The sequence below is a fragment of the Mustela erminea genome, chromosome 3 (assembly GCF_009829155.1).
Source record: "Mustela erminea isolate mMusErm1 chromosome 3, mMusErm1.Pri, whole genome shotgun sequence".
NCBI lineage: Eukaryota > Metazoa > Chordata > Mammalia > Carnivora > Mustelidae > Mustela > Mustela erminea.
The window spans coordinates 34,255,510-34,282,598 of record NC_045616.1 but is presented as its reverse complement, the minus strand read 5'-3'; the positions used below and the strand labels follow the sequence as shown (position 1 = coordinate 34,282,598).

Here is a 27,089-nt window from a genome sequence, read left to right as displayed (position 1 = left end):
ACCACACCATGTACACCTTGAGGAAAGACAAGTGTTGCTTCTTGCATACCTCTTTCTTATGAGGTTGCCACACATACAGGGTGGAGAGTGGTCCCTATGAGCAAGACCCTGACCTACTTGAACTCAAGGACATGTCTCCTTCTTTCTAGTTAGCTACTGGGAAGACCCACCTGATAGATACCTCATCTTCTTGTAGAAAGAATTGGGAAGTTTTCCCTGCTCTTCTACTTTTTTGAAATAGAATCAGTATTAACCCCTTTTTTAAATGCTTGGTAGAATTCATTTGTGACACCAGGTGGTCCTAGACTTTTGTTGGTTAGTTTTTTGATTATCGATTCAGTGTCCTTGCTAGTAACAGGTTTATTCAAATTTCTGTTTCTTCCTGATACAGTTTTGGTGGATGGTTTGTTTCTAGGAATTTATCCATTTCTTCTAGATTGTCTGACTTGCTGGCATATAGTTGTGTATACTATTATAATTCTTTGTATTTATGTGATGTTGCTTGTCCTTTGTCCTCTTTCGTTTCTATTTGAGTCCTCTTTTTTTTTTTTTTAGTGAGTCTGACAGTGACCATATCTAACTAATGGCCAAAGTGTGTCAGGGTAGGTAGGAATGAGCATAGATGCTAAAACTTAAAAGCCTAGAAGTCTCATCTTTTTTATTTTCTAGACATAAAGTTACTCCCTAATTTCCCATCTCCTATTCTCACTGGATAATAAACTCCTGAGAGCAGAATCTGTACTTTGCTCTAATAGTAAGGAATTTTTATTCCTCTCACATTGTTTGTTAAACTGAATTCCATTGGTAAAAAGGATAAATGTATATAGTACAGATGAATAGTAAGATATTTCTTATAGGAATTTGATAGACTAAGTTGAACCTGCATATTTTTCTAGTTGATTCTTTTCATTTACTCAGTTTCCAGAACCTGAAAAGGGTCTGTATCAGCATTTTTTCACTTAGATCAGCTATACTTCTTCCTCTGGAGGGTGTAACTGTTGGCTCGAAGAGTTTTAGTCAAGAAAAATGAAATCTTCTAAAGTCAAGATGAATGAAAATGAATTAGGAAATTAATATATGTATTGAGAGTTGTACAGCCCCCCCCATAATGGTATGCTGGTAGATAAAAGTTTATTATATAAGTAAAGAGATTGAATAGACTTGAATTTTAAAAGGAAATAAAAGTCTCTCTAGAAAGACAAGATAAAAGTATATGATACACATAAAAAACTATTTCATGTAATTTGCACAAGTAATGAAATATTTTCTAAGGTGATAATGTAAGTCTTTTCTAAATAAAAATAATTTGGGGGGAAACAACTTCTGGATTATTTATTAATTTATGGAGCATTTAAACAAATATTCAATTGCTTCTTAAATGGACTTCATGCATTCAGACTACTTTGCATACATGTCAATAAGGATTTTTACTCTAACATAACCCTGATAACTTCAGTGACAAAGCTGAACACATTTTGAGTAATCCTTGGACTCTAAAAATAAGCTATGGCTGAGAGTTAAAGTGGAACAAATGTGCTTAGCACGCTAAGCAGGTAATGAAGCAGACTGAAAACTTGTGTATGGAAGAAAAGTAGAGATACCAATTATTTCTCAGTATGAATAGTAGAAAAATTATAGACTCTGACAATCATTTTATGTTCTGTATTGTAGCATTTTGTTAATTATTCTAAGATGATAGGTTTGTGGCTTCAGAATAAAAAGCTCTAAAATATCATGTTAATGTATTCAGAAATCTATCTACTTAAAAATTTTTTCACTCTGAAGATTTAAAACCTAAAGTCTGTTATTTAAATGTTTGCCTTAAAAACAAAAACAAAAACAAAAACAAACAAGCAAAAAAACTATTACATTGGATGATTACTCCCATCCTTTTGACCGTGGTATGGATAAAAAAAAAAAACTTTACATCTCCACTATTTCTGGTAGCTAAATTCAAAAGTTGGACCTACATTATATTGGCTAAAGCTACGATATAGGTTGTAATATTAGCAAGTTGTTTTGTATTTGCTTAAGTCAGAATTATCAATCAAATTGAAAAGTGAAAATGTTGCACTAAAATAAATGCATCGTCACTATAGGGATAGAGAAGATCCTTCTGCAGTATTATAAGGGGCTTCTGTAGGTGGGTTTTCTTCATAGAGAACTAAACAAAAGTCAAAAGAAATATTAATTTACATCACACTAATTACTCTGACTTACCTGTTTGAGATCTAATTTTAAATATGTTCCTGTATGTCTATAAAACCCTTTAAAAGGATACCTTTGGAAAGAAATGCACAGCCATTCCAGAGAGATTTGGCAGGGATTGGTGTGCATAATAAATAATGACCATCTGCACCCTGTGGCAGTGCACCAGGAAGTGCAATTAGTCCCCTGCAGCCCAGGCAGACTGTGCTTCGTTGTCTTCTGCAGGTGAACAAAGGAGAAATGGCGTATTTGGTACTTTGTTCACTTCATTTTAAATAGCTACTTTTGTGAGGCCAAAGTAATTCTACAATTTAGGTTTTAACATTTTAAAGCTGTAATTAGGTTTTATTTCCAGTTATTTTTATAGTTCATGCCTACTATTACACCTATTCATGTGCAAAGATGGAGGATTTATAAGAATAGTGTTTTCATGAAAGTGGGAAATTCTATAATAATGGCTTAATTTCATTGATTGCTATTTAAAAGATTTCCTTAAATCTTACAGAACAACTGGTACAGAGTCATTACAGGAGAATGGATGGAATATTTGTCATATATTATCTAGTCCTAATTAGTGGTCCGGAGACTGAAGTATGAGTTCCTTTTTTTAGGTTGTAAATTATATAAAGATTATACAAAATTGATTCATAATTCTGCCAGCTATTTATATAAAGCCATTTTACTTGATTACAACTTCAAAGTTTTATTGTAATGTTTTTGATGACAAAATTGTGAATGTGCAAAATATAAAGCTTTAAATTAGATTATAATCTAGTAAAACCAGTGAACGAAGAGCAATCCAGAACTGATTTATATAGGACTTATTTGCTGAACACAAAGTACATCAACCACCATTCAAATCTTTTTAGGACCAGAACTTGAAAATTGAAATAGAAGGTATGGCCCATTGTGTTTCAGTTAATTAAAACTATTAATTGCCTGATAGTTGATCTCTGAATTTGAGTCACGGGCATTGTTTTAAATTATTCTAATTTGGTAGGTGGTGGGAGGCTGTGTATTCTGTTAGAAATAACACAGCCTTTAGAATCAGAAAGATGTAGGTTCTAGCATGGCTTCTGTCATATGCTATCTTGGTAATCCCTCTCTTAACTGCACAGTGTCTTTTTTTTTTTTTTTCTTTTTAGTGTTCCAGAATTCATTGTTTATGCACCACACCCGTTGCTCCATGCAATTCGTGCCCTCCATAATACCCACCCCCAGGCTCACCCAACCTCCTACCCCATGCCCCTCCAAAACCCTGATTGTTTTTCAGAGTCCATAGTCTCTCATTGTTCATCTCCCCCTACAGTTTCCCCGAACTCCCGTCTCATCTCCATCTCCCCATGTCCTCCATGTTATTTCATTCCACAATTGTATTTTCCTTCCACAAATAAGCGAAACCATATGATAATTGACTCTCTCTGCTTGACTTATTTCACTCAGCATAATCTCTTCTAGTCCCGTCCATCAAAAGTTGGGTATTCATCCTTTCTGATGGAGGCATAATACTCCATTGTGTATACGGACCACATCTTCCTTATCCATTCACCCACTGAAGGGCATCTTGGTTCTTGTCTTCATAGTCGCACTACCACCTATTAGTTCACTGATTCACTGGAAAGATTCCTATAACTTAATCGAAAGTTATACTCAAGGCTAAGATTTATCCCAGTGAAGGACATATGCAAGAACAACAGGAGCAGCAAAGGGGAGCTCTGACACAGGCTTGCTTCCCTTACTTACGCTGCAATTATATGTTCATGTCTTCCTTTCTGCCTCAAACTAGAGTCACTTGTGATATGCCATTTCTCAGGAAATCCTCTTTGAGTCTTGGAGTCCAGAGTTTTTAGAGGTAGCTAATCACACACCTGCCACATGAGCGGCCATGTGAGGACCAAAAACCAAATGCCACACCTGCCACATGAGGACTGCCACGTGAGGACCGAAAACCAGGCACCGAGTGCACAGCAGGACTCTTTATGTTTGCCTTAAACATACTGACAACGTGTTCATTGTGGCTGCCACTTCAGGCATATGGCTAACATTACTCAGTAACTTTTAAACATTCGAGTAGTTGAGCTAAGGCTCATCATCATGACTGTGGAGATAATCAGGAATGTAGTGATACTGACCTGCTCTGTGAACTCTTTCCTCATAAAGAGTTGAGAAAGGTAAACAAGGTAGAGTCGTCCTACAAGCCACTTTTATTATGTCTCTCCTATCCTGATTAACCTTCTGTACTGTCTGCAGTGGAGTTTCTGGGATATACAGAACAATTAATTCATGGAGGTGTAGGAAGAAATATTACAACTCTTCTTAGGTTTATGGTTGACTGTGTCCTTTCAGTATTGCTTCATCTGAGATATGTTTATGTTCCTTTCATCCTTAAAAGATAGTTTTGCCACACTCAGTGGCAGTTGACAGTTCTTTTTTTTTTCAACACTTGAAAAACACTGTGCCACTTGCGTTTGAACTTCATATTTTCAGAAGAGAAATGTCTCCTATTCAAATGGGTATTCCCTGTAAGTAATGCCTTCTCCTTCTAGCTGCTTTCAAGTTTTTTAATTTTCAGAAAGTTAATTATGATATGTCTTAGCTTGAATTTCTTTGGGTTTATTGTAGGTACGTTTCTTTCAGCTGCTTAAATTTGTAGATTTGCATCTTTGACTAAATTTGGGAAATTTCCAGACATTATTTCTTTGAATAGTCTTCAATCCGACTCTTTCTCCTCTCCTTTTGGAACTCTGATGGCACAAATATTTGATCTTTTCTAATTGTCCCACAGGTCCCTGAGGTTCTGTTAATTTTTTCCTAACCTACTGTCTCTTTGTTTAAATTGAGTAAATTCTGTTGATCTACCCTCAAGTTCAGGGATTATATTCTGTTTTTTTTTTTTTTTTCCATTTTACTATTGAGTCTATTCAGTGAGTTTATTTTTGTTACTTTTTAATGTTATAATTTCTATTCGTTTCTCTTTTATAACTTTGTTTTCTATTGCTGAGATAATCTGCTTTTCCATTTGTTTCAGGAGAATTTATGATTGGTTATGATTGGTTATGGCTGCTTTAAAATCCTTAACAAAATTACAACATCTGATGTATTGATACGTTAGTGTTAGTTGACTGCCTTTTCTCATTCAGGTTGTAATTTTCGTATATATCTGTGTGATGGATGATTTTTTATTGTACCCTGGACATTTAATCTATTTTGTTAGGAGACTCTGGGTCCTACTTAAATCTTTTATTCTTTTCAGGCAGTCACATAGTTTAAGTTTAACATGCAGATCCTGGCCCATTTTTGTGAACTGTGGTTTCAATGATGGCTTAATTTTCAGTCTTTTTAAGTGTTTTTTGGTTTGCTAGTTTATCTGGTTCCCACTTGCTCCTTTAGTGCTGTGTTTGGGTGGAAAGAGTTTCTGTAGGCTGGGCTGCCAGATGTTTCCCTGTGGGAGAAGGGAGTGTCAGGCACATGTGCTTTGCTTGTCAGTATTTCCCTGCCTGTAGAGAATACAGTGCACTGTCTGGGCTGGGTGCTTGTGGGATTCTCTTCTGTCAGTGTCCTCAGCTGCCTGTGTCTGGGCAGGAGCTAGAAGTCTTAGGTCTGTGGGGACAAAGAGGCTTTGCAGGCAAGGCTACTTTTTGTGGTGGCGTTTTCCTTGAAAGTACAGCACAGTTACCTTGGTATCTTGGTGGGGGGAGAACATAGGAACAAAGAGACTTTACAGGTTTGGCTGCTTGTTGTTCCCAGGTCTGTATTGGTAGTGCTTCGGGGCCACCTCAGTATTCTTTCACAAGGCAGGGGAGTCTCAGGACCAGACAGAAAGAGAGCATTTCTTCTGGCAATTTACTGTGAGCAGACCTTCCAATCCATCTGCCTGCTATTGGTACTAAGTTTACCTGGTATGGGGGAGGACTACCTTTTGATCCCAGAGAAGAATGGCTTTACCTGGACTGCCTTCTGTTGCTAGGTTGAGAGTTAAGCCTCCTTCTGTTGTGTAGATGAGACAAGACACCCTGCTGTGTTATAATACCCCCACCCCCACCCCTGCCCTCACTCCTGGGATCCCAAAGCAATTCACTTCTCTCACCACCTTTCAAAGTTCTTTCACTGTTCCTCACATTATCTCCATGGTTTACAGTTGTACTTAGTGGAAAGGAGCAGGAAGCATTGTATTTACACCAATTTGTCCAGTACCTATATCATTTTAATTTCTCTTTTTGAGGATGCTGTATAGTAAATATTATATATTGGTATAGTAGAGCAAATGCTCACATTTAAAAAAATAATTAATGGGGTACACAATAGAAAAAAGAAAAAGTTTAGGGACTCCTGGTTATGAGATTGACTGAATACTGGATGGCTTGGCATTTAAAACACCATGGTTTGGTCAGAAAGTATATTTTTAGTTTTTCATCCAATACTGTTCCCTTTTAAGATTTCTTGACTTTTATCATAATGGTGTATTTAATCTCTAGGAGATTCCCACTTCTTTCTATGCTTTTGCTGCATATGTTTTCTAATTTTAGTATATCAGAATTATATTCATGGTCAAGGTTATCTCAAATTCTACCTCTTTTGTGAAGCTTTCTGTGACTTCTCTAGCAAAATATGGCTTCTTTTTTTCGGAGTCTTTATCATCTTCTATATTTCTCATATGACATTTTAAATAACATTTTGAACAGTGTACTCTAAAAGTTTATTTCTATTTCATTTTTTGAAATGCGCTTTCCTAGAGAAGCAGTGCTAGCAGTGATTATCAGTAATGTATCAAATGTATGGAACTTAACCACCATTTAAAAGGGTTTAATGGAATATACACATATGCTTTGGGTGTTGTATCTTAAAATTCCAGGACTGTATTCCTCCCCAGTCTTGCATTTTTCCCCTGCAGTGTAGTTGTAACATTGAGTTCCATTGAAGTGGTGGCTTGGGAGGGGCGGTGTAGTTGCTTAAGCATCAGACTCTTGATTTTGGCTCAGGTCATGATCTCAGGGTTGTGAGACCAAGCCTCACAGTGGGCTCTGCACTGGGTGTGGAGCCTGTTCAAGATTCTCTCTTTCCCTCCCCACCACCTTTTCTTTCTGTTTCCCTCTCTAAAAAAGGGGGTGGGGAATGGCTTGGTACCTGTTGCAGAGACCACTGCATGGTAGAAAATTTGGAAGTGAACTAGTAAAAACAAACACTTCAGTTTGAGGAGAGTCTGGAGAGAAGAAGGCTGGTATTGGTAGATAGGACAATCAACAACCATAGGTAGTAGAAACATGGGTATTTCTGGCCAACCTCTACGCTTCACTCATGTACAGATACACAGACACCACTTCGTCTCATTTTTCTACCCCAAACGGCTTTAATTTCGTCTTTTTTTCTCTTTAAAGTCTGCTGTGAGGTAGCATACAGTTTTCTTCCCCCACGAACACTACTTTTGACTTCTGACCATCTAAAGCAAGAGCTTTATGGTTTTCCTTATTTAGTAGCTTATAGAAAGCTAAGGCAAAGTTATTTTGGGAAATCTGGGAGACCTTTCTACCTGTTCTGTGAAGCCTTTTTTAACCATCTTCTTTATATTGACCACACATACCTCAGTGTTCAAGCTCCATACTATTCATAATTCTCTCTTAGATTCTACTTTCCATATGCTTAAATATTAATCCCTGAGAATAAGTCCTATATTTAGTTTATCTCTGAATTCACTTAGCTTTGAATTTTTAGCGTAACTCCTTGTACATATGTATACAATAGGATGTATTTGGGACTGGGCTCTGTGCAGTCTCTCAGCTTCCATTCTTTATCCAGAATACTATTTCACTGTTTTGGCTTTCTTTTAGTAAGCTAGCAACAATCTGGTATATTCCAGATTGTTTCATATCTTCTTGTTGTGTTACACAGTGCCACAAGTGAGTCCTGGAAAAAATCTTTCCTAATAGTCTCTTTGAATAGAGGGAGCTGATTGATATACAGTGTGAGCTAGACCAGACCTCTTGACTGCTCTGCTCTCTTCAGGAGATATGCTTTCTTCCAAAAGAATGTATTTACATTTTATTGTCTTACTATTATGGTAGGGGCAGACTAGCTGTGAATAGCATCTCAGATGTGTGTTTGTTTTTTGTTTGTTTGTTTGTTTTAATTTTTTCAGTGTTCCAAGATTCATTGTCCATGCACCCCACCCAGTGCTCCATGCAATATGTGCCCTCCTTAATACCCACCATCAGGCTCACCCATCCCCCCACCCTTCTCCCCACCCAAACCCTCAGTTTGTTTCTTAGAGTCCACAGTCTCCTGTGGTTTGTCTCCCCCTCTGATTTACCCCAACTCACTTTTCCTTTTCTTCTCCTAATGTCCTCCATGTTATTCCTTATGCTCCACAAGTAAGTGAAACCATATGATAATTGACTGTCTCTGCTTGACTTATTTCATGCAGCATAATCTCCTCCAGTTCCATCCATGTAGATGCAAAAGTTGGGTATTCATCCTTTCTGATGGAGGCATAATATTCCATTGTATATATGGACCATATCTTCCTTATCCATTTGTCTGTTGAAGGGCATCTTGGCTCTTTCCACAGTTTGGTGACTGTGGCCATCACTGCTATGAACATTGGGGTACAGATGACCCTTCTTTTCACTACATATGTATCTTTGGGGGTAAATAACCAGTAGTGTATATTTCTATTTTTTACTCTCCAGCTCACCATTTGTTTGTGGTCCCTTTCAGGAAAGGAAAAGAAAACATGATGAATCTAAAGTCAGTTAATATTTGCTGTTCTGGGGCTAGAAAGGATGAAGTTTGAAGCTGTAAGCTATAATAAGTCTATTGAATAAACTTTCAAGTTTATATTATGCCAATATAAACTGGGTTAAATATACTTTGCCTATCATAATATTAATTATAATGTGTTTCATTGCATGAAAGATTGATATGTAAAGATTCACTCTAATATAAGGAATGGGTTTGGAAATTACCTGATGACTTGGTTATGAATTCTAACCTCATTGTGCTTCAGAAAATTCTTTCCCTATAATTCACTTTGTGAAACTTTTTAATCAATAGTGCTTCCTTACATTTCAACATCTCCTTCTACCTTTTGTCCATATTTACTAGTTAAGTTTTGAAAGCCAGAAGTTTTTCTGAGAAATAAGAAACAAGGTTTTACTTAGCAAATAGAATTTTAGTGGTATTCTGTTGAAGGATATGGTGCAAAGATTGTCTTAACTGTTAAGGGACTTTCTACTATTTTTTGTTTTATTTAAACTTTTATTCTTCTTACCACTCTGTACCACTCTGAAATTTTTATGTAAAACATGAAATTAACCCTGGCTAGTTCACTTCATTTCTTATAACTAATTTTGAGTAAAACAAAACAAAACAAAACAAAACTCATATTTTCTTAAGTTATTAGCACTTTTCATAAAAGTGAGATTTATAAATATTTTTCACATTCACAGAAAATTTGGCTTTTCATTTGCTTGAATATGTTATAAAATCACACCATACCTAAGAAAATAGAATTAATGAGAATATTAGGCAACTTTCAAGTGTCTTGAGTATTTAAACAATTCAATGTTTAAAAAGTATTACCCTTGAAAGATTTTTTTTTAAAGATTTTATTTATTTATTTGATAGAGATTACAAGCAGGCAGAGAGGCAGCCAGAGAGGGAGGGGGGAAGCAGGCTTCCCATTGAGCAGAGAGCCTCATGCAGGACCTGGGATCATGACCTGAGCTGAAGGCAGAGGCTTTAACCCACTGAGCCACCCAGGTGCCCCCCTTCAAAGATTTTTAATGAGACATTGAAATACTTTCCTAACAATCATTGTCATTGTAATTTTTACTTCGTATATGGTAAGTCTTAAATCAGCTGTTTAGAAATAGATAAAAGTGCATTCTGTTGGATTTTGTGGAAAAAAAATTGAAAGCTATTTTATTTTAATAATATTAAACTTAAAGAATATGGATACTATGGATATTACTGCTAGAGTGCATTGGTTCTTCCCAGAGATAAAACATCTCCTTTCTTAATAATGAGGATGAATTCCAGAGGCATATTGTGTCATAAATCTTAAACTAGAGATAGTTGATGCACAGCTATATATTCCAGAATAGAACATAAGAGGTTCAGGGTGAGGTCAATACAAACAATACTCACACCAAATATTAACCAACATAAGATAAGGAACCCAAATGTAAACTGAACATTCTGTAAACTAAATTTGTTAAGCTTACCCGAGTCATCTAATTAGTTTAGCTTACCTAGCTGTAAATTAGAATTGCTTAAGACTTTTTCTTTCACCCATGAATCATTTTAAAAAGTGTCCTATTTAATTTCCAAGTACTTGGAAACGTTCTGTTAACTTTGTTACGGATTTCTTTTAAATTTTGTTGTCAAAGAACATAACTTGTATGACCTCATTTCTTTTACATTTCTTAAGGTTTGGTCTGTGATCCAGGTTTATGATATGACTTTGCTTGGTGTATTTTCCTTACGCATTTGCAAACAGAGTTTATTCTTCTGCTTTATTATAAATAAAACAGTTTCATTATAAATAACAATTTGATCCCTTGGTTGGTAGTATTATTCAGTTATTTTATACCCATGCTGCTTTTCTCTCTACTGTCTATTACTAAGAGAGGAGTTTTAATATCCCCAACTATAATTGTGAAATTATTCTTGCAATTCTGTCCATGTCCTTCATTTTGAAGTATTGGTGGTTGAAGCATAGACTTTTAGGACAATGACATTTTCTCAGTGAATTGACATTTTATCATTACATGATTTTCCTCTATCCATGGTAATTTTCTTAGTTCTATATTTACTTTCTCTGACACTACTAGGTGTTCTAGCTTTCTTATGATTTATGTTTGCATTTTATATCTATTTCTATCCTTTTGAGATACCTGTATCATTAAAGTTATGGTGAGTTTCTAAAGAAAGCATATAGTTGTCTCCTTTTTAAGATTCTTTTAAAAAATTTGTCTTTTAAATGGTATATTTAGATAATTTATATATAACATAATTATTGGTGTGTTTGGATTTAGGACTACCATTTTATATTTTGTTCCGATTTTTGATTTTACAGCCCTGGAATAAATCCCAGTTAGTCATGGTGAATAATCCTTTCAATGTACTGTTGGATCCTATTGGCTAGTATTTTGGTGAGAATTTTTGCATCATTGTTCATCAAGAATTTTGTTCATCAAGGATATCTCCCTTTATTGATGGAGTCTTTTTCAGATTTTAGGATCAAGGTAATGCTGGCCTCATCAAATGAGTTTCGAAGTTTTCCTTCCGTTTCTATTTTTTGGAACAGTTTCAGGAGAATAGGTATTAATTTTTCTTTAAATGTTTGGTAGAATTTCCCTGGGAAGCGGTCTGGCCCTGACCTCTTGTTTGCTGGGAGATTTTTGATGACTGCTTCAGTCTCCTTACTGGTTATGGGTCTATTCAGGTTTTTATTTCTTCCTACTTCAGTTTTGGTAGTTTATATGTCTCTAGGAATGCATCCATTTCTTCCAGATTGTCAAGTTTTCTGTTGTATAATTGCTCATAATATGTTCTTATAATTGTATTTCTTTATTGTTGGTTGTGATCTCTCCTCTTTCCTTCATGATTTTATTAATTTGGGTCCTTTCTCTTTTCTTCTTGATAAGTCTGGGAAAGGGTTTATCAATCTTTTTAATTCTTTTAAAGAATCAGCCCTAGTTCCACTGATCTTTTTTATTTATCTTCTCTTGCTGGGTTTAGCCTTTCTTTGCTTTTCTTTCTTCAGCTCCTTTAGGTGTAGGGTTAAGTTGTGTACTTGAGACCTTTCTTGTTTCTTGAGAAAGGCTTGTATCACTATATACTTTCAGGACTGCCCTTGCTGTGTCCCAATGATTTTGAACAGTTGTGTTTTCATTTTCATTTGTTTCCATGAATTTTTTCAATTCTTCTTTAATTTCCTGGTTGACCCATTCATTCTTTAGTAGGATGCTCTTTAGCCTCCATGTATTTCGGTTCTTTCCAACTTTCCTCTTGTGATTGAGTTCTAGTTTCAGAGCATTTTGCTCTGAAAATATGCAGGGAATGATCCCAATCTTTTGGTACTGGTTGAGACCTGATTTGTGACTCAGGATGTGATCTGTTCTGGAGAATGTTCCATATGCACTAGAGAAGAATGTATATTCTGTTGCTTTAGGATGGAATGTTCTGAATATACCTTTGATGTCCATCTGCTTCAGTGTGTCATTTAAAGCCTTTATTTCCTTGTTGATCTTTTGCTCGGATGATCTTTCCATTTCAGTAAGTGGCATGGTTAAGTCCCCTACTGTTATTGTATTATTGTTGATGTGTTTCTTTGATTTTGTTGTTAATTGGTTTATATAATTGGCTGCTCCCATGTTAGGCTCATAGATATTTAAAATTGTTAGATCTTATTGGACAGACCCCTTAAGTATGATATAGTGTCCTTCCTCATCTCTTATTATAGTCTTTGGCTTGATATAAGGATTACCACCTCAGCTTTCTTTTGATGTCCATTAGCATGGTAAGTTATTTTCCACACCCTCACTTTAAATCTGGAGATGCCTTTGATTCTAAAATGAGTTTCTTGTAGACAGCATATTGATGGATCTTGTTTTTTTATCCATTCTTGATACCCTGTGTCTTTTGATTGGACATTTAACCCATTTACATTCAGGGTAACTATTGAAAGATATGAATTTAGTGCCAGTGTATTGTCTATAAGGTGACCGTTACTGTATATTGTCTCTGTTCCTTTCTGGTCTGTTACTTTTAGGCTCTCTCTTTGCTTAGAGGACCCCTTTCAATATTTCCTGTAGGGCTGGTTTGGTATTTGCAAATTTTTTTTTTTTAAAGATTTTATTTATTTATTTGACAGACAGAGATCACAAGTAGGCAGAAAAGCAGGCAGAGAGAGAGGGGAGGGGTAAGCAGGCTCCCACTGAGCAGAGAGCCCTATGCAGGGCTCCATCCCAGGACCCTGGGATCATGACCTGAGCTGAAGGCAGAGGCTTTAACCCACTGAGCCACCCAGGCGCCCCTGCAAATTCTTTTAATTTTTGTTTGTCCTGGAAGCTTTTTATCTCTTCTTCTATTTTCAATGACAGCCTAGCGGATATAGTATTCTTGGCTACCAATTCTCATTTAGTACTCTGATTTTATCATGATAAGTTCTTTCTGGCCTGCCAGGTCTCCTTGGATAAGTTTGCTGCCAATCTAGTATTTCTACCATTGTATGTTATAGACTTCTTGTCCCAAGCTGCTTTCAAGATTTTCTATTAGTCCCTAAGACTTGTAAGTTTTACTGTTAGAGACAGGGTGTGGATATATATGGCTTTGATAACTATCTAGCTGAACTCCTGGAACCTGATGATATTTTGGTCTGTCTTACGCACCTTTTTTTAATTTTTTTTTACTTTTGGTCTTTTCTTAACCTAAATTTAGGTTCTCAGTTCTTACTATTTCCCTAGCTTCTCAGTCCTCTTGAATAACAGTTTGGGGCTTTTTTTGCTTTTGTTTTTAAATTTTATCCAGGTTTTTCAGTGTTTTGCAGGGGGATTGTTGGTGTGATCCTCCTTACCACTCTTTGAAATGAAAAGTTCTCAACAAATCAGTTTTGCAATTTAAAATAATAACTCTTCAGGCGGCCAGACTGCATTCTTTTGGTAGTGTACTTTTGGTAATATATGTGGTGTGGAAATTAAACCAAGAAATGCTACTCAAATGAAAGGTAGCATTTTTGTAATATGTCCTTTTTTACATTTCTCAGTTTTTAAAAATCAGCCTAATGGAAATACTTTTCATATAGCAAAATGTATAGGTTTTAAATGTTTAGTTCATTGAAATACCAATAAACTGAATATTTCCCTAAACCCCTCAGAATTACTTCTTGGCTGTCCATCTTCTCCAACCTTTGCCTCAGGCAACCACTGCTCTGTTTATAGCATTACAGATATGTAGTCCACTTCTAACAATTTATATAAAGCAACTCATTATGTCTGCCTGTGTGTAATGTTTCTTTGGCTGTAGTAGCTTGGCCAAATATTGTGCAAATGCTCTGTTTTATGTATTTGGAATAAATTCCTATTTATTGGTGAATAATAACTAATTGCCTGACTACACCAAAATTTGTTTCTCGATTCTCATCTTGATGTGTATGTTGAGCTTCGTAAGCCGCTGCCAAATTGTCTTCCAAAATGCTGTACCATTTTATGTCCTTACCAACAGTGTATGAGTACTCCAGTTGCCCCACACCCTCACAATCTCCTGATGCTGTTCATCTTCTTAATTTTCGTATTCTTTCATATTCTGTTATCTTTTTAATTATTTGTATTTCATATTGGCACCTTATTGTGGTTTATAGTTGCTCGTCACTGACTAATATTATCAAACATATTTTGATGTACTTGCTATTTGTCCATCCTCTTTCAAATTTTTTATCCAACTTATTTTTTGAAGTTTTTATTTAAATTCCAGGTATAATACAGTGTAATATTAATTGCAGGTATACAGTTTAGTGATTCAGGACTTACATATAACACACAGTGCTCATCACAAGTGCACTCCTTAATCCCCATCACCTATTTCACCCATCCTTCTACCCATCTCCATACTGGTAGCCATCAGTTTGTTCTCTGTAGTTAAGAGACTGTTACTTGATTTGTCTCTTACTTTTCCCTTTGCTTGTTTCTTTTGTTTCTTAAATCCCACAGATGAGTGCAGTCATATGGTATTTGTCTTTCTCTGACTTATGATGCTTAGCATGATACTCTCAAGCTCCATCCATGTTGTTACAAATAGCAAGAGATTATTCTTTCTTATGGTGAATAATATTCCAGAGTGTGTGTGTGTGTGTGTGTGTGTGTGTGTTTGTCTGTGTCTGAGATATATCACATAAACATTTATTAATATAGCACTTATTTATTTATTTGTTTATTTGTTTATCTTCTTTATCCATTTATCAGCCCATGGACACTTGGGCTGTTTACATAATTTGGCTATTGTAGATTATTTGTAACCAATTTCTTAAAATTCAGTTGTTTCTCAACTTTTTCCTGAGGTATGAGTCCTCTACAAACAGTTATTTGTTAGATAGATGTAATGCAAAAATGTTTTCCCAGATGTAGTTTGCTGTTTCATTTATCAAATGATGGCCTTTGGAAGAAAACATGTTTATAATTTTGATGAATTACAGTTGTTTCTTCTCTATAGTTAGTGCTTTTTGTGTCCTAAAAATCTTTGCTTACTCTCTTGGTCAAGAAGCTATTCTCCGGGGTGCCTGGGTGGCTCAGTGGGGTAAAGCCTCTTCCTTCAGCTCAGGTCATGATCCCAGGGTCCTGGGATTGAGCCCCGCATTGGGCTCTGAGCCTGCTTCCCTCTCTCTTTGCCTGCCTCTCTGCCTACTTCTGATCTCTGACAAATAAATAAATAAAATCTTAAAAAAAAAAAAAAGAAAGAAAAGAAAAGAAACTATTCTCCTGGTCTCCAGGTCATTTTTAACTCTAGCTCTGTATTTAGATTGAAAGACTGTACATGTAAAATATTATTGAAAAAAGTCAATGTGGTTCTCTTTGTTGACCTAGCAGAGGGTGGCAGTCATATATGTTTTACAGTGTTCCAGAAGGTAAAGTGCTTCAAATGGCTGTCCAGAATATTTTTAAACTAAAGTTAGGGTATATTTTTACTTGAAGATATGTGATTAATTGTTGTAAGTCATTCCATAGATCATATTAGATTTCAGTCTGTATAATGGGGGAATGCTACACTTTAACATTTAATAAAAAAATAAGTTACATAGAAAATATATTATTCCAGAACTTTTTTCCTTCTCTCTTCCCCCCGCCCATGTTTTTCCTTCTTTCTTTCATTTCTTCCTCTCTCCTTCTTTCTTCCTTCATTACTTTTCTGTTTTCTTTTAAAAAAAATTATGTCCTCTTTTAACCTTATGTTATTGTGTAGTTTCCTAGTTGAGATTTTTTAGATGATAAAGTAGTCCTATGTAGTAGTTAGTTCTTGAGATAATAGGATATTCTTTTATAATGGCATGTTTGTATTACTAATCTTGTGTATCCTAGTGATATTGTAGTTGATACTTGTTGCTTTATTATACTACAATAATGTAGTTGGGAAAGGTGAGGAAACTGCATGTAGTGAGTGTCATAGACACCTATAACTCGTGACCAGTTTACATGTGGAAGATTAGCTCTTAGTAATGTTATCTTAGATGCTCAAGTGGGAATTGGACATTTTGCACTGTACAGTGATATTCTCTCATGAACTTAGGACACAACTGTTATGAAATGATGAAGTAAAGGATAGCCAAATTTTATGGTGGGAGGAAAATGCGTGCTATGTTCTAGTTACAAGGATACTACCATTTTGAAGGCTGAGATTTCTGATAGAAGTTAGCAGTAATGTCGATTTTAAAATCCTCTTGTTTAGTAACATTTCTTAAACCCGTTTCATAACCTCTTGAAGTCACAACTTGTGAGAATGCTGTTGATTTAATGGTCTGAATGAAATACCCCTTAATTCTCTTGCTCACTGCCTCAAATGGATCTTACACTCAAAAGAAATGCACTCTTGCTTGGGCTAAAGCTGTTGTTCTCTTTCTTTGCCCTAGGATAAGAAATGGGTTCTCAATCATGAAGATGTCACATTGGGAGAATTACTGGGCAAGGTACGTGGTCAAATGAACTAAATAACCAAAAGTCTGTATAGTGACTGTGCATGCTATGGATTTCTTAGTTTTCTCCAGAGTCTTTCTTGCATTCTAGCACACAGCAAGGCACATTCCCACATGAAGCCAGGAGGACACAATACCACGTCTGCTACAAATACTGCAGTGTTCAATGAAACATATAGGTAAAAATCTGTGAAAAGTTTAAGGATGATTCTTGGCTTTTTAAAATAGTATATGTCTGTTTTCCTCTGGAAGGACTTAAACCGTATGAGTTTATTATAGTGTGAGAAAACCAAAACTAGTAATTGGAGATGGGAAAGAGACTATAGGGTAATAGAAGTTTAAACACCTAATAGTCCTACTCCATTTGTTTCTGGTTATACAGGATAGCTCAGAAAAAGTGGCATATGCTACTCTCTGATATTTCAGGATTGTGTATAGTTCACAGTATCTAACAGCACTAGATGCATTATTTCATCTGACAATTTTGTGGAGAAGACAGGTTTCAATATAAAGATTCATTTTATAGGTAGGTCTGGTAGTGGTCAGAGAAGGCAACTTGTATGTGATGAAAGTCCCTTTTTCTTCCAGTCTAGTTTGAAGTTTATTCCAACAAATAGGCCATATGAATGTATATTATGTTGAATAATAGTAGTAGACATTTGATCATTAATCAAATGGACTATTTGCAAATTATTAATTGCTGATTCATGATTGAGTCCCAGTAGGTAAATATTAACGTCTTTGTCAATGACTTCATTGATGTTTCTGTTTGAAAGTTTGAATTGAGTATAGTTTTATAGGTGCAGTGTGAAAAATAGTATAAAATACAGATATTGAGAGAAAACTATTACTCATGTTTTTTGAGTGATGAATACTAAAGGCTCAGCATTTTATGTAAAGAAAGAGATGATTATTAATTTTTTATTCAAATGTCAACTTGATGAATTGACAAATTTTTTCTTACACCCCCTTTTTTTAATCTCTGATATATATTGATAAAGCAAATCCCTGTTAAAATAATCCATTTTGTAGGATTTTCATATTATTTTAAAATATCCTTTCCATATGGGAGCATTAAATTGCTATTGGAAAGCAGTTTTTATTGACTGCTAATCCTTAGTAAGTAAATTATAAAGAATCTCAAGCTAAAAGCAGTAGCTTATGTGTTTATTTCATTTGCATTGCAGTCATCATTCTTAAGGAAGTGTTCCTTCTTTCCATTACTTTAGGTCAGTAACTCAGGAGCAGTAATTGGACCAAAAATTATTACAAATAAATTAAATTTCCATGAAAATACAACTAAAAATTATAAAACAAATCACTTACTGAAATAGAATATGTTGAGGAACACTGCTTTTTTAAATGCCAAGAAAAACTATTTTCAGTTAAAGAGAAATATTTCAGTTATTTTTATGTTTAGTTTAATATGTGAGATATGGTACATTAGGAGGGATTTTAATCTCTAGATTCTTACTAAAGTTATTTTGAAGAATAATATTTTCTCAGTGACAAGGCAGTAGCATGAGGTCATTTTAAATAAATTTAATCATTTTAATAAGACTGCAACTTTAAAGACACTGTATTAGCTTAGTTTCAGCTAATATTTTTGAGTATAAACTGATTTATGATTTGATCTTTTCACTACCTATTCTTAATAAATATTTACAGCATACTCCTTGAGAGTGCATGAGGAAAAAAGAATTAGTCATGGTTTCTATACTGTCAGACTTTGGAATTGTGTAGTTATAGAAGATTGAGGTAGGAACTTTTAACTTTTTTATCCAGCAATATGTAATTAGACTGTACTTGTTATATGGTTGGTATTCAAGAAATATTTTATTCACTCCTGAAATATTTATGGAATGTCTCCTTTGTGCTAGGCTCTCTTCTAGACACTCAGGATACATCAGCCTGTAAAGGAGACAAATATCTTTGCCCTGTTCGAGCTTATAGTCTATCTAGCAGGGGAAGATGGAGAAATTATAAACAATAAATAGCTAAATTTTATATTAGAGGATGCTAAGCCCTGTAAGAAATACAGGGAGATTGGGAGTGCTGTTGGCCAGGGTTGCAATTTTTAATAGAGAGATCTGGGTATGCTTTATTATAATTGTTTACTTTTGTATAAAAAGTTGGAAGGGTTTTAGCCATGAGGACATCTGAGAAAGAGGGTTCTAGGAAAATGGAATAAGCAATGCGAATTTTCTTTGAAAAGCGAGGCAAACAGTTTGGCTGTAAGTGAGTTCAGTAAGCAGGCAGGAAGGTGACAGGACAGGAAGTGGGTGAGGCAGTGAGGGTGTAAATCATGTAGAACTCTGCAGGCCATTATAATTGCTTTGGCTTTGATTATGTATGAGAAGATGAGTTAGTGGATGACTTTGAGTGGAGGGGTAGCCTGATCTTACTTAGTAAAAAGATCACTGTGGCTGTTATGTTGAGTACAGGCTGACAAGTTGGAAGTTTAGGAGGCACTTGCCCTTACCAAACTAATAGATGGTAGTTGCTAGATCAGGGTGGTAGCAGGGCTGGTGGTAGAAACTTGTGAGTTCTGGTTGTTTTTGATGTTGAACCAACTGAATATCCTAATGAAGTCCATGTGGGGCATGAGAGAAGGGGAGGTCAGTGTAGGTGCAGTAAGTTTGGGGGGAATAAATTTAGGAGTTAGGTTTTGGATGTATTAAGTTTTGTCTGTTTGTCAAATGGAGAGTCTGGGAAGATAGCTGCCTCTCAAGTCTGGAGTTTAAAAAAGCGGTCTGGATCAAAAGTACAAATTTGCAGTTGTAGCATATATTTGTGGTAGTTATATATAGATGTTATTTAAGATTTTTAATTGGAATGTATTTGATATATAATGTGTACATTTAAGGTGCACAGTATACTAAATTGATACGCCATTGTAGTGGTATTTAGCGTCTCTAGCACATTATGTAATTTTTTTTTTGTGTGGCTGAAAAGTTGTAGCCTCTTAGCAAGTTTGATTATAATATAATAGTATTTGTATTCACTATCTTGTGCATTAGATTTCTAGTGCTTACTTCTCAAAAGTTTAGTTAGTACCCTTAGACAATATCAGTCCTATCTGCCCCCCTTCCCCATTCTTTGTAACCACCATTTTACTCTCTGTTTTTATGAGTTTGGCTTTTTTGGATTTCATAAATGTGATAGTATATATAGTATTTGTCTTTCTTAGTGTGATTTATCATAATGTGCTCAACTTTTATCTGTGATATTGCAAATGGCAGGATGTCCTGCTTTTTCATGGTTGAATGACATTACTTTGGATATATACCACATATCGATGGCATTTAAAGCCATATGACCAGTTGAGCTCAGTAATGGAGTAGGTCTCTATCAGAAGAGAGGATGGAGACTGAACCCTGGTCACTATTATAATAGGCTTCAGACAAGAGATGCAGTCACCAAAAGAGGCTAAGAAAGAGAAATCAATTACAAAGGTAAAAAAAAAAAAAAAAAAAAAAAACAGAAGATAAGATATCTTGGAAGCCAAAAGAAGAGAGTAGTATATCAAGGAAAACAGAGTAATCAATGGTGTTATATTCTGCTAATAGGTCAAATGAGATGATGACTGGGAATTCACTGTAGACTTTAGTAAGGAGATGGCCACTGGTGACTCAGCTGAGCAATTTCCTGGGAATGATTTAGCAGAAAGCCAGATTAAAATAGATGAAGAGAGAATGGATGGAGAGGAATTAGAGATAGCAAGAACGAAACTCTTTCAAGCTTTGTTGCAAAAGGAAGCATAGATATGTGGTGGTAGTTTCAAGAGAATGAATTGTGTTGCTTTTTACCCTGAGAGACACAACAGCATGGTGGTTTGCAGTTGGGAATAAGCTAGTGAAAAACAGACTGTTTTAGTAGGAGAGATGAGAATTGCTGGAGCAACATTAAGAGCCCTCTAGAGGGTTGTCCTCATGAATTTAAAGTGAAACCAGTCAGTGGGGTGTGGATTTTCTTCAGCCACATTTAGCTGCATAGGTGCAGAGTAGGCAGAGTGTTGAGTTTAATCAGGATTGTAGATTTGACAAGGGAGTTTAATAGATGAAGATCAACAGTGAAGTTGAGAAATGTACAGTAAGCAGAATGTATATCAGCAATTGCTGACTATAGAATTTAAACTGGATAAGCAAGGAAGGAAGGACGTTAAGGGGGTGTTGGATAATGAAAGCAGTAAGAGCTAAAGATTTGGAAGTTCCTGAGTAGTTAAAGGATTTTTGGAGTCTGGATACTAAAGGAAGTAAGCTACAAAAGTAGAAGCCAGCTAGAAGATGGGATGAATAAAATGGGTACTACAGGGGAGTTACATTATTGGCGGTGGCAAAGTTGTTCTCTTTTGTTTTTATTTAGAGCGGGGGAAGGGGCAGAGGGAAAGAGAGAATCTTAAGCAGGCTCCATGTCCAGCACAGAGGCATGGAGACCAATTGAGGGCTTTATCTCAAAAGATCAATATCATGACCTGAGCTGAAATCAAGAGTCAGACACTTCACTGAGCCACCCAGGTGCCCTGGCAGTGGCAAAGTTTAAGGCATCATCCTAGAAAAAATAGGTTGGAGTACAAGATTACTGGAGAAATGATGTTCAGAGGAACCTGAGGGTTTGAAGTGTTGGAAGGTACTTTAAGTGTCTATTGAAATGGACAGGAATTAAGACAAGAGTATCCCTGAATACTGTGTCCTAGGGGTTAAATTGTTAATAAACAAAAGAAGATACTTTCAAATCAGTAGTGTTAGCTATGGTAAGGGGCAGTGGATATATAATCAAATTATAAGGTTTCAGAGCTTGGTTTTGGGAATGCAGGAAGGAAAATGGTTTGACAAGGAGCTAGTTGAATATTATCATCTCCAGGCCAGTGGGAGAAGGAAAAGTGAAAGGGGAATCATTACTTAAGTTCAGAAGGCAAAAGGAAGCTCAGCCACCATTTGACTGCTCAGGTGAGAGCCAAGTTTGTGAGAACAAAAATGTGAAGAGAATCACCAAAGAATACAATGACGATAAAATATTGATGATGGTGGACCATGAATTTCAGAATGAATGAATTCCGAAATAGACCTACCTTCCAATCCAGCAATCACATTACTTGGTTTTACCCAAAGAATACAAAAATAATAATTGAAAGGGATACACGCACCCCAATGTTGTAGCAGCATTATTTACAATAGCCAAGATATGGAGGCCACCCAAGTGTCTATTGATTAATGAATGGATAAAGAAGATGTGGTAAATATATACAATGGAATATTATTCAGCCATTAAAAAAATGAAATCTTGCCATTTGCAACAACATGGATGGATCCTGAGGGTGTAATGCTAAGCAAGTCAGAGAAAGATAAATACCGTATGATTTCACTCACGTGTGGAATTTAAGAAACCAAATGAACAAAGGAAAAAGAAAAGGCAAACCCCAAAAAACCCAGAGTTTTAACTATAAAAAAACCAAACAGATGGTTACCAGAGGCAGGTGAGAAGGGGATAGGTGATATAGGCTAAGGGGAGTAAGAGTACACTTACCAGGGGATGCCAGGGTAGCTCAGGCTTCCCCTGGTAAGTTAAGTAAGTTGGTTAAGTGGCTGCCTTTGACTCAGGCCATTATCGCCGTGTTGTGGGATCAAGTCCTACATTGGTCTTCTTGCTTGGCAGGAAGCCTGCTTCTCCCTCTGCCTCTGCTGCCACTCTGCCTGCCTGTGCTCTCTCTCTCTCTCTTTCTCTCTCTCTCTCTGACAAATAAATAAATAAAATCTTTAAAAAAAAATCTTTATCGCTATGGGTACTAAGTAATATGTGGAATTTCTGAAGCACTACATTGTATATCTAAAACTAACATAACACTGTTAATTACACTAGAATTTAAAAATTTTTCTAAAAATTTCTGCTGACAGAAATTAGATGTAAATAAATGTACAGTTATAAAAATATACATTGAAATAAATATTTTAGTAATTTTAAATTTAATAATGACATAAAACGTAGACACCTTGAACTGTTGATTGAGAGTTAAATTGCTCAGGGCTCCTGGGTGGTTCAGTTGGTTCAGTATCTGACTCTTGATTTCAGCCCATGGCATGTTCTGGGGACTGCACAAGGAATCTGCTTGAGATGCTCTTCCTCTTGTCCCTCCCCCTGGTCATATGCATTCTCTGTCTTTCTCTCTCTCTAAAAAAATGAAATAATAATAAGAATAATAAATTTTTTTTAAAAAAAGTTACATTACTCCTAGAACTCAAACCCAGTAACTAGCAGAGTCCTAGTTCAGTTACTTCTTGCTCAACAATAGTGTTGAAGCTTATTAGAAGGCTTGCATATTAGGATTATAGTTATGTAAAAGATATATAAACATGCATAAAAACTTGAACACTAAAAACTAGTTGTTGTATTAGCTTTATAGATCTTCTTTGTCATATCTGGTTTTATATTAATAGTAAAAAACAAATGACCCCAACGTTGAAATAAGGCATGTTAAGTCAAAGTGGGTTAGAGCCATAGCATGAGGTTAGGGATTTATACGTTTGATAGAAACTCAACATGGGTGACCATGGCATTTGGGTAAGCACCTCCTCTTCCTCGGTGCCTTTCTAAGATGGACAGTCCTTGATCTGCCTGGTTCTGTTGCCTCTCCCTTATTCCCTGACACTCTTCAACTGACATTCAGCTTTAGGGATCCATACCAAGTCTCCTCATGGAGTCTTTGCTTTGCTTTATCTTGAAACATTAATTGATAACTTCTTAATCTAATAAAAATTTAGAGCTTGGGGGTAATGAGTACTACGAGACATATTAAACTTAAATACTTTGGATGGCTTCACTTTGAGTTTCTCCTTTTATCCAAGTCTCTTAGAATTGTTTTCCCTTTTTTCTTTTTTGGTTTTCCTCAAGCTTCAGTCTCTCAAATGGTGGGTGGGTTGAGTACTATTTTTAAAGTTGGAGGTTTGGAAAGAGCAACATTTCCAATCTTTGTCTCCACTTAAGATTCTGAATAAAGCTAACAGAATACTTTGAATACAAAACTCATTATTATGTGCTTTCCTTGTATTTTGCAAAGATTGATGTGTCTGTCTTATATCCTAAACAGTAAATGTGTTTGTATTTCAGGGAAATTTTGGTGAAGTATATAAGGGCATATTAAAGGATAAAACTGCTGTTGCTGTTAAAACATGTAAAGAAGATCTTCCTCAGGAACTGAAAATTAAATTTTTACAAGAAGCCAAGTGAGTTTGTAAAAGTTATATTAAACATGTATTTATAAGTTAATACTATAAAATCAAATGTGAAGTTTGGAATTAAATTATGATTTACTGAATAGAAGTAAGCACTTTTAGAATGTTCATAAGGAAGCACTTAATCAGTGTAGAAACGAAAAGTTTGTTTTTGAACTAGACTATATTAGTTACACGATCACAGCCAAAAGAACCAGATGCTAAAAAACAGTGTATTCTTCAATATTGGTATACTGCAATATTTTTTGCTTTTATCACATATACATATACATAGGCATGTATATATGCAGTGTTATGGTTGTCTTTATAATAAAAATATTACTGTATTCTATATACAAATACATAATTTATGTATATATATTTAGATACATATAATTATATCTATCTAACCTTCCTTAGATGTTTTCAGTTGATAGTCTTCACTGAGCTGTTACTTTTCTTTTCTGAGAACCTCAGATTTCGTCTTCAACTCATTGTTGGACATTTGTTCCAAAATCTGCACATTGTTTTTTTCCTAATCTTCTAGGATGATTGGCTAAAATTTAATGTTCCAACTTGCTATCGCTGTATTGCGTGTGGTTAACACTGTTCTGTTAGTGGCAAAATCCAGTATATACAACACAGCACAAAACAAATAGAAAGATGTTTTGGACAGAGTAAGGATGAACACTCATTCTGAGATGCATGGATACATGGATGGGAATGAAAGAGACTATACAGAGATTTGTGTTGTAAAGGGAGAAAGGGAAAGGTGCGTGTGTGTGCACGCACATGTGGATATATGTTTCTATCATGGCATAGTGTGTAAAATTGAAGTCTACATAGGGGAGAGAGGAGAGAAATGCAGACGACCAAGATGATGGCAACCAGAGAACTAAGTGCATAGGTTGGAGCATTTTGATGTACATTTCTCCATTCATTATCTAAAAATGAATATTGATAACAATGTATTAACCAGTTGGATGCATTTATTAAATATTGTCATAGAATCAAGTTGTAAACTTTCTAAAGGTATATTTTTGGAAGGTCAAAAATATGCTATGATAAAGGTATGCCATCACAAAAGAAATTCACAAAAGAACTATGAACATTTTGTAGGTATTCATAGGTTTTCTTAAGGTATAAGATTATATCTTATGTTATTTTGAAAAAGTTAATTTTCATGCTCTCTAATTTGTGATTGTTTTACTACAAAATAAAGTATTAAACTTCCTGAAGTGGAAAAGCCCATTTTCTAAAGTGGAATTATGAATTTCTAGGTAAAAAATGAGAGTTGTATCCTTGAAGTCCCAAGTTTCTTTAATAGATGATAGAGAGCTATATATTTAGATACTTAATATTGAGTTCAGGCTGGCTATTTTGTGGACTTTCTTTACTAAGCAGTTTCCAACCTAAGAAATGACATTTTGGATTAAAGTCAAACATTCTAAGACTTCCTTTTTAATTCCTCATAAAAGTTGTAAGCTCAAAGTCGGTGACAGTAATTTCCTTATCTCTAGAATTTTTCCCACTCTATCTTTTCCCTTATAAATCAATATATATTTTCAATCTAAAGCATTTTTCTTAGTTATCTCCCCTTTGGTTGGAGTTGTACAAAACATTTATAAACTGTCTTTCTCCCAACGGTTATTTTTTTCATTCTCTTAGGAAAGAAAACTGCATTTTCAAAGATGAGTGAATTTATAACTATGTCAATAGGATAATCTGGAATAAAATTTGGTAACAAATATTCAGGATAAATAGGCCTATAAGGGAATATAATTTATTTTTAACTTATGCTTGGAGTGCCATGGATGAGCTGTGCTACTTTTATAGCCCTCTGATGAAATTTTGCCTTTCTCCAAGCAAAGTCCCCTCTGCTTCAGCTGAAGTCTACATTGAAACTGTTACTTACCTAGTTTTCATCTTTAGCCACTTTCCTCAAAACTTTTGAGTTTTTACCATTTTGAAATTGATTGTGTTCATCAAGATAATATTTTATAAAATTTAATGAGGTGATTAGTCTATAGCATTTACCAATACAAATTGAGTTCTTATTTAGGTATTTTCAATCAAGTGTGTCCTAAAACAGAACAAAACAAAAAGATGCAACTCTAGCAGCTTACAGTTTCTGGTCCATTAATACTTGTCAATTATGCTTTTGTGGTAGCGGCTAAAACGAGATACTTTGAAGGGAGTTGTACATGTTTGAGACTAAGTAAGTTGTTCATACTTAGCATGGTTGTTAGTATTCAGAGTGAATAGTAATTTTTATATGAAAATTTAATTGGATTAAGAATTGACTCATTTGTACCTGTAGTTTGTCAATATTTATCTAAACTTGTATACATCCCACCATTTATCGTACTTTGGCTTCATACTGAAGTTTTAAAAGAGAATTGTGTCGAGTAAAGTATATCCTACTTGGGCACACTATTCATGACGATTTAATGCTTTAGTGTTTAAATGATAACTATTTTTTACACTTCTCTCATCCAGAATTCTCAAGCAATATGATCATCCCAATATTGTCAAACTTATAGGCGTTTGCACACAAAGACAGCCTATCTACATCATTATGGAACTGGTTCCAGGTAATGATTTTAGAAGTTTCTTCGATGACATTTTAAAGTCATGTTTTATTATTTTTATATGTTCGGTCTTTTTTATTTCTCCTTGTAAAGTTCTCAGCAATTTGTTTAACATTTTCCTGAAGACAGAGAGCTGTACACATGCTTGATATTTTTATACTCTATATTACTTTGCTGTTGTCTAGAAATGTCAGCCAAGAGGAGGATATATATATATTTTTTTTAAGAGGAGATATATTATTACAGTGGGATTACACATGGAATTTAGTTATGTATGTTTTTGTTAGAAAAGCTGTTTATAAAAATAGTCTACTTGGTTTGACTTTATAACAATGGTAGTACTATCTTACATTTTGTTCATTGTATATTATTTTCCAGGTACAATACCACACATCCTCTTGT

General features: G+C 35.2%; 1 protein-coding gene and 1 long non-coding RNA gene across 6 annotated transcripts in view; one reads left to right on the top strand and one right to left on the bottom strand.

Annotated features, from left to right (window-relative positions):
- Window positions 1–27,089, top strand: part of FER (FER tyrosine kinase) — a 468,361-nt gene that overhangs the window by 282,270 nt on the left and 159,002 nt on the right. For all 5 annotated transcript variants that reach the window (XM_032335588.1, XM_032335590.1, XM_032335589.1 and 2 more), the window contains 3 exons: window positions 16,826–16,882; window positions 23,993–24,108; window positions 26,596–26,690. In XM_032335588.1, coding sequence (XP_032191479.1) covers window positions 16,826–16,882; window positions 23,993–24,108; window positions 26,596–26,690 — 268 coding nt within the window. The remainder of the gene's footprint in view (window positions 1–16,825; window positions 16,883–23,992; window positions 24,109–26,595; window positions 26,691–27,089) is intronic.
- On the bottom strand, window positions 144–14,789 carry LOC116586062. Its single transcript, XR_004283874.1, has 3 exons — window positions 14,689–14,789; window positions 7,781–7,786; window positions 144–156 (listed from the first exon to the last, which is right to left on the bottom strand). It is a non-coding gene; the product is annotated as an uncharacterized LOC116586062 (long non-coding RNA).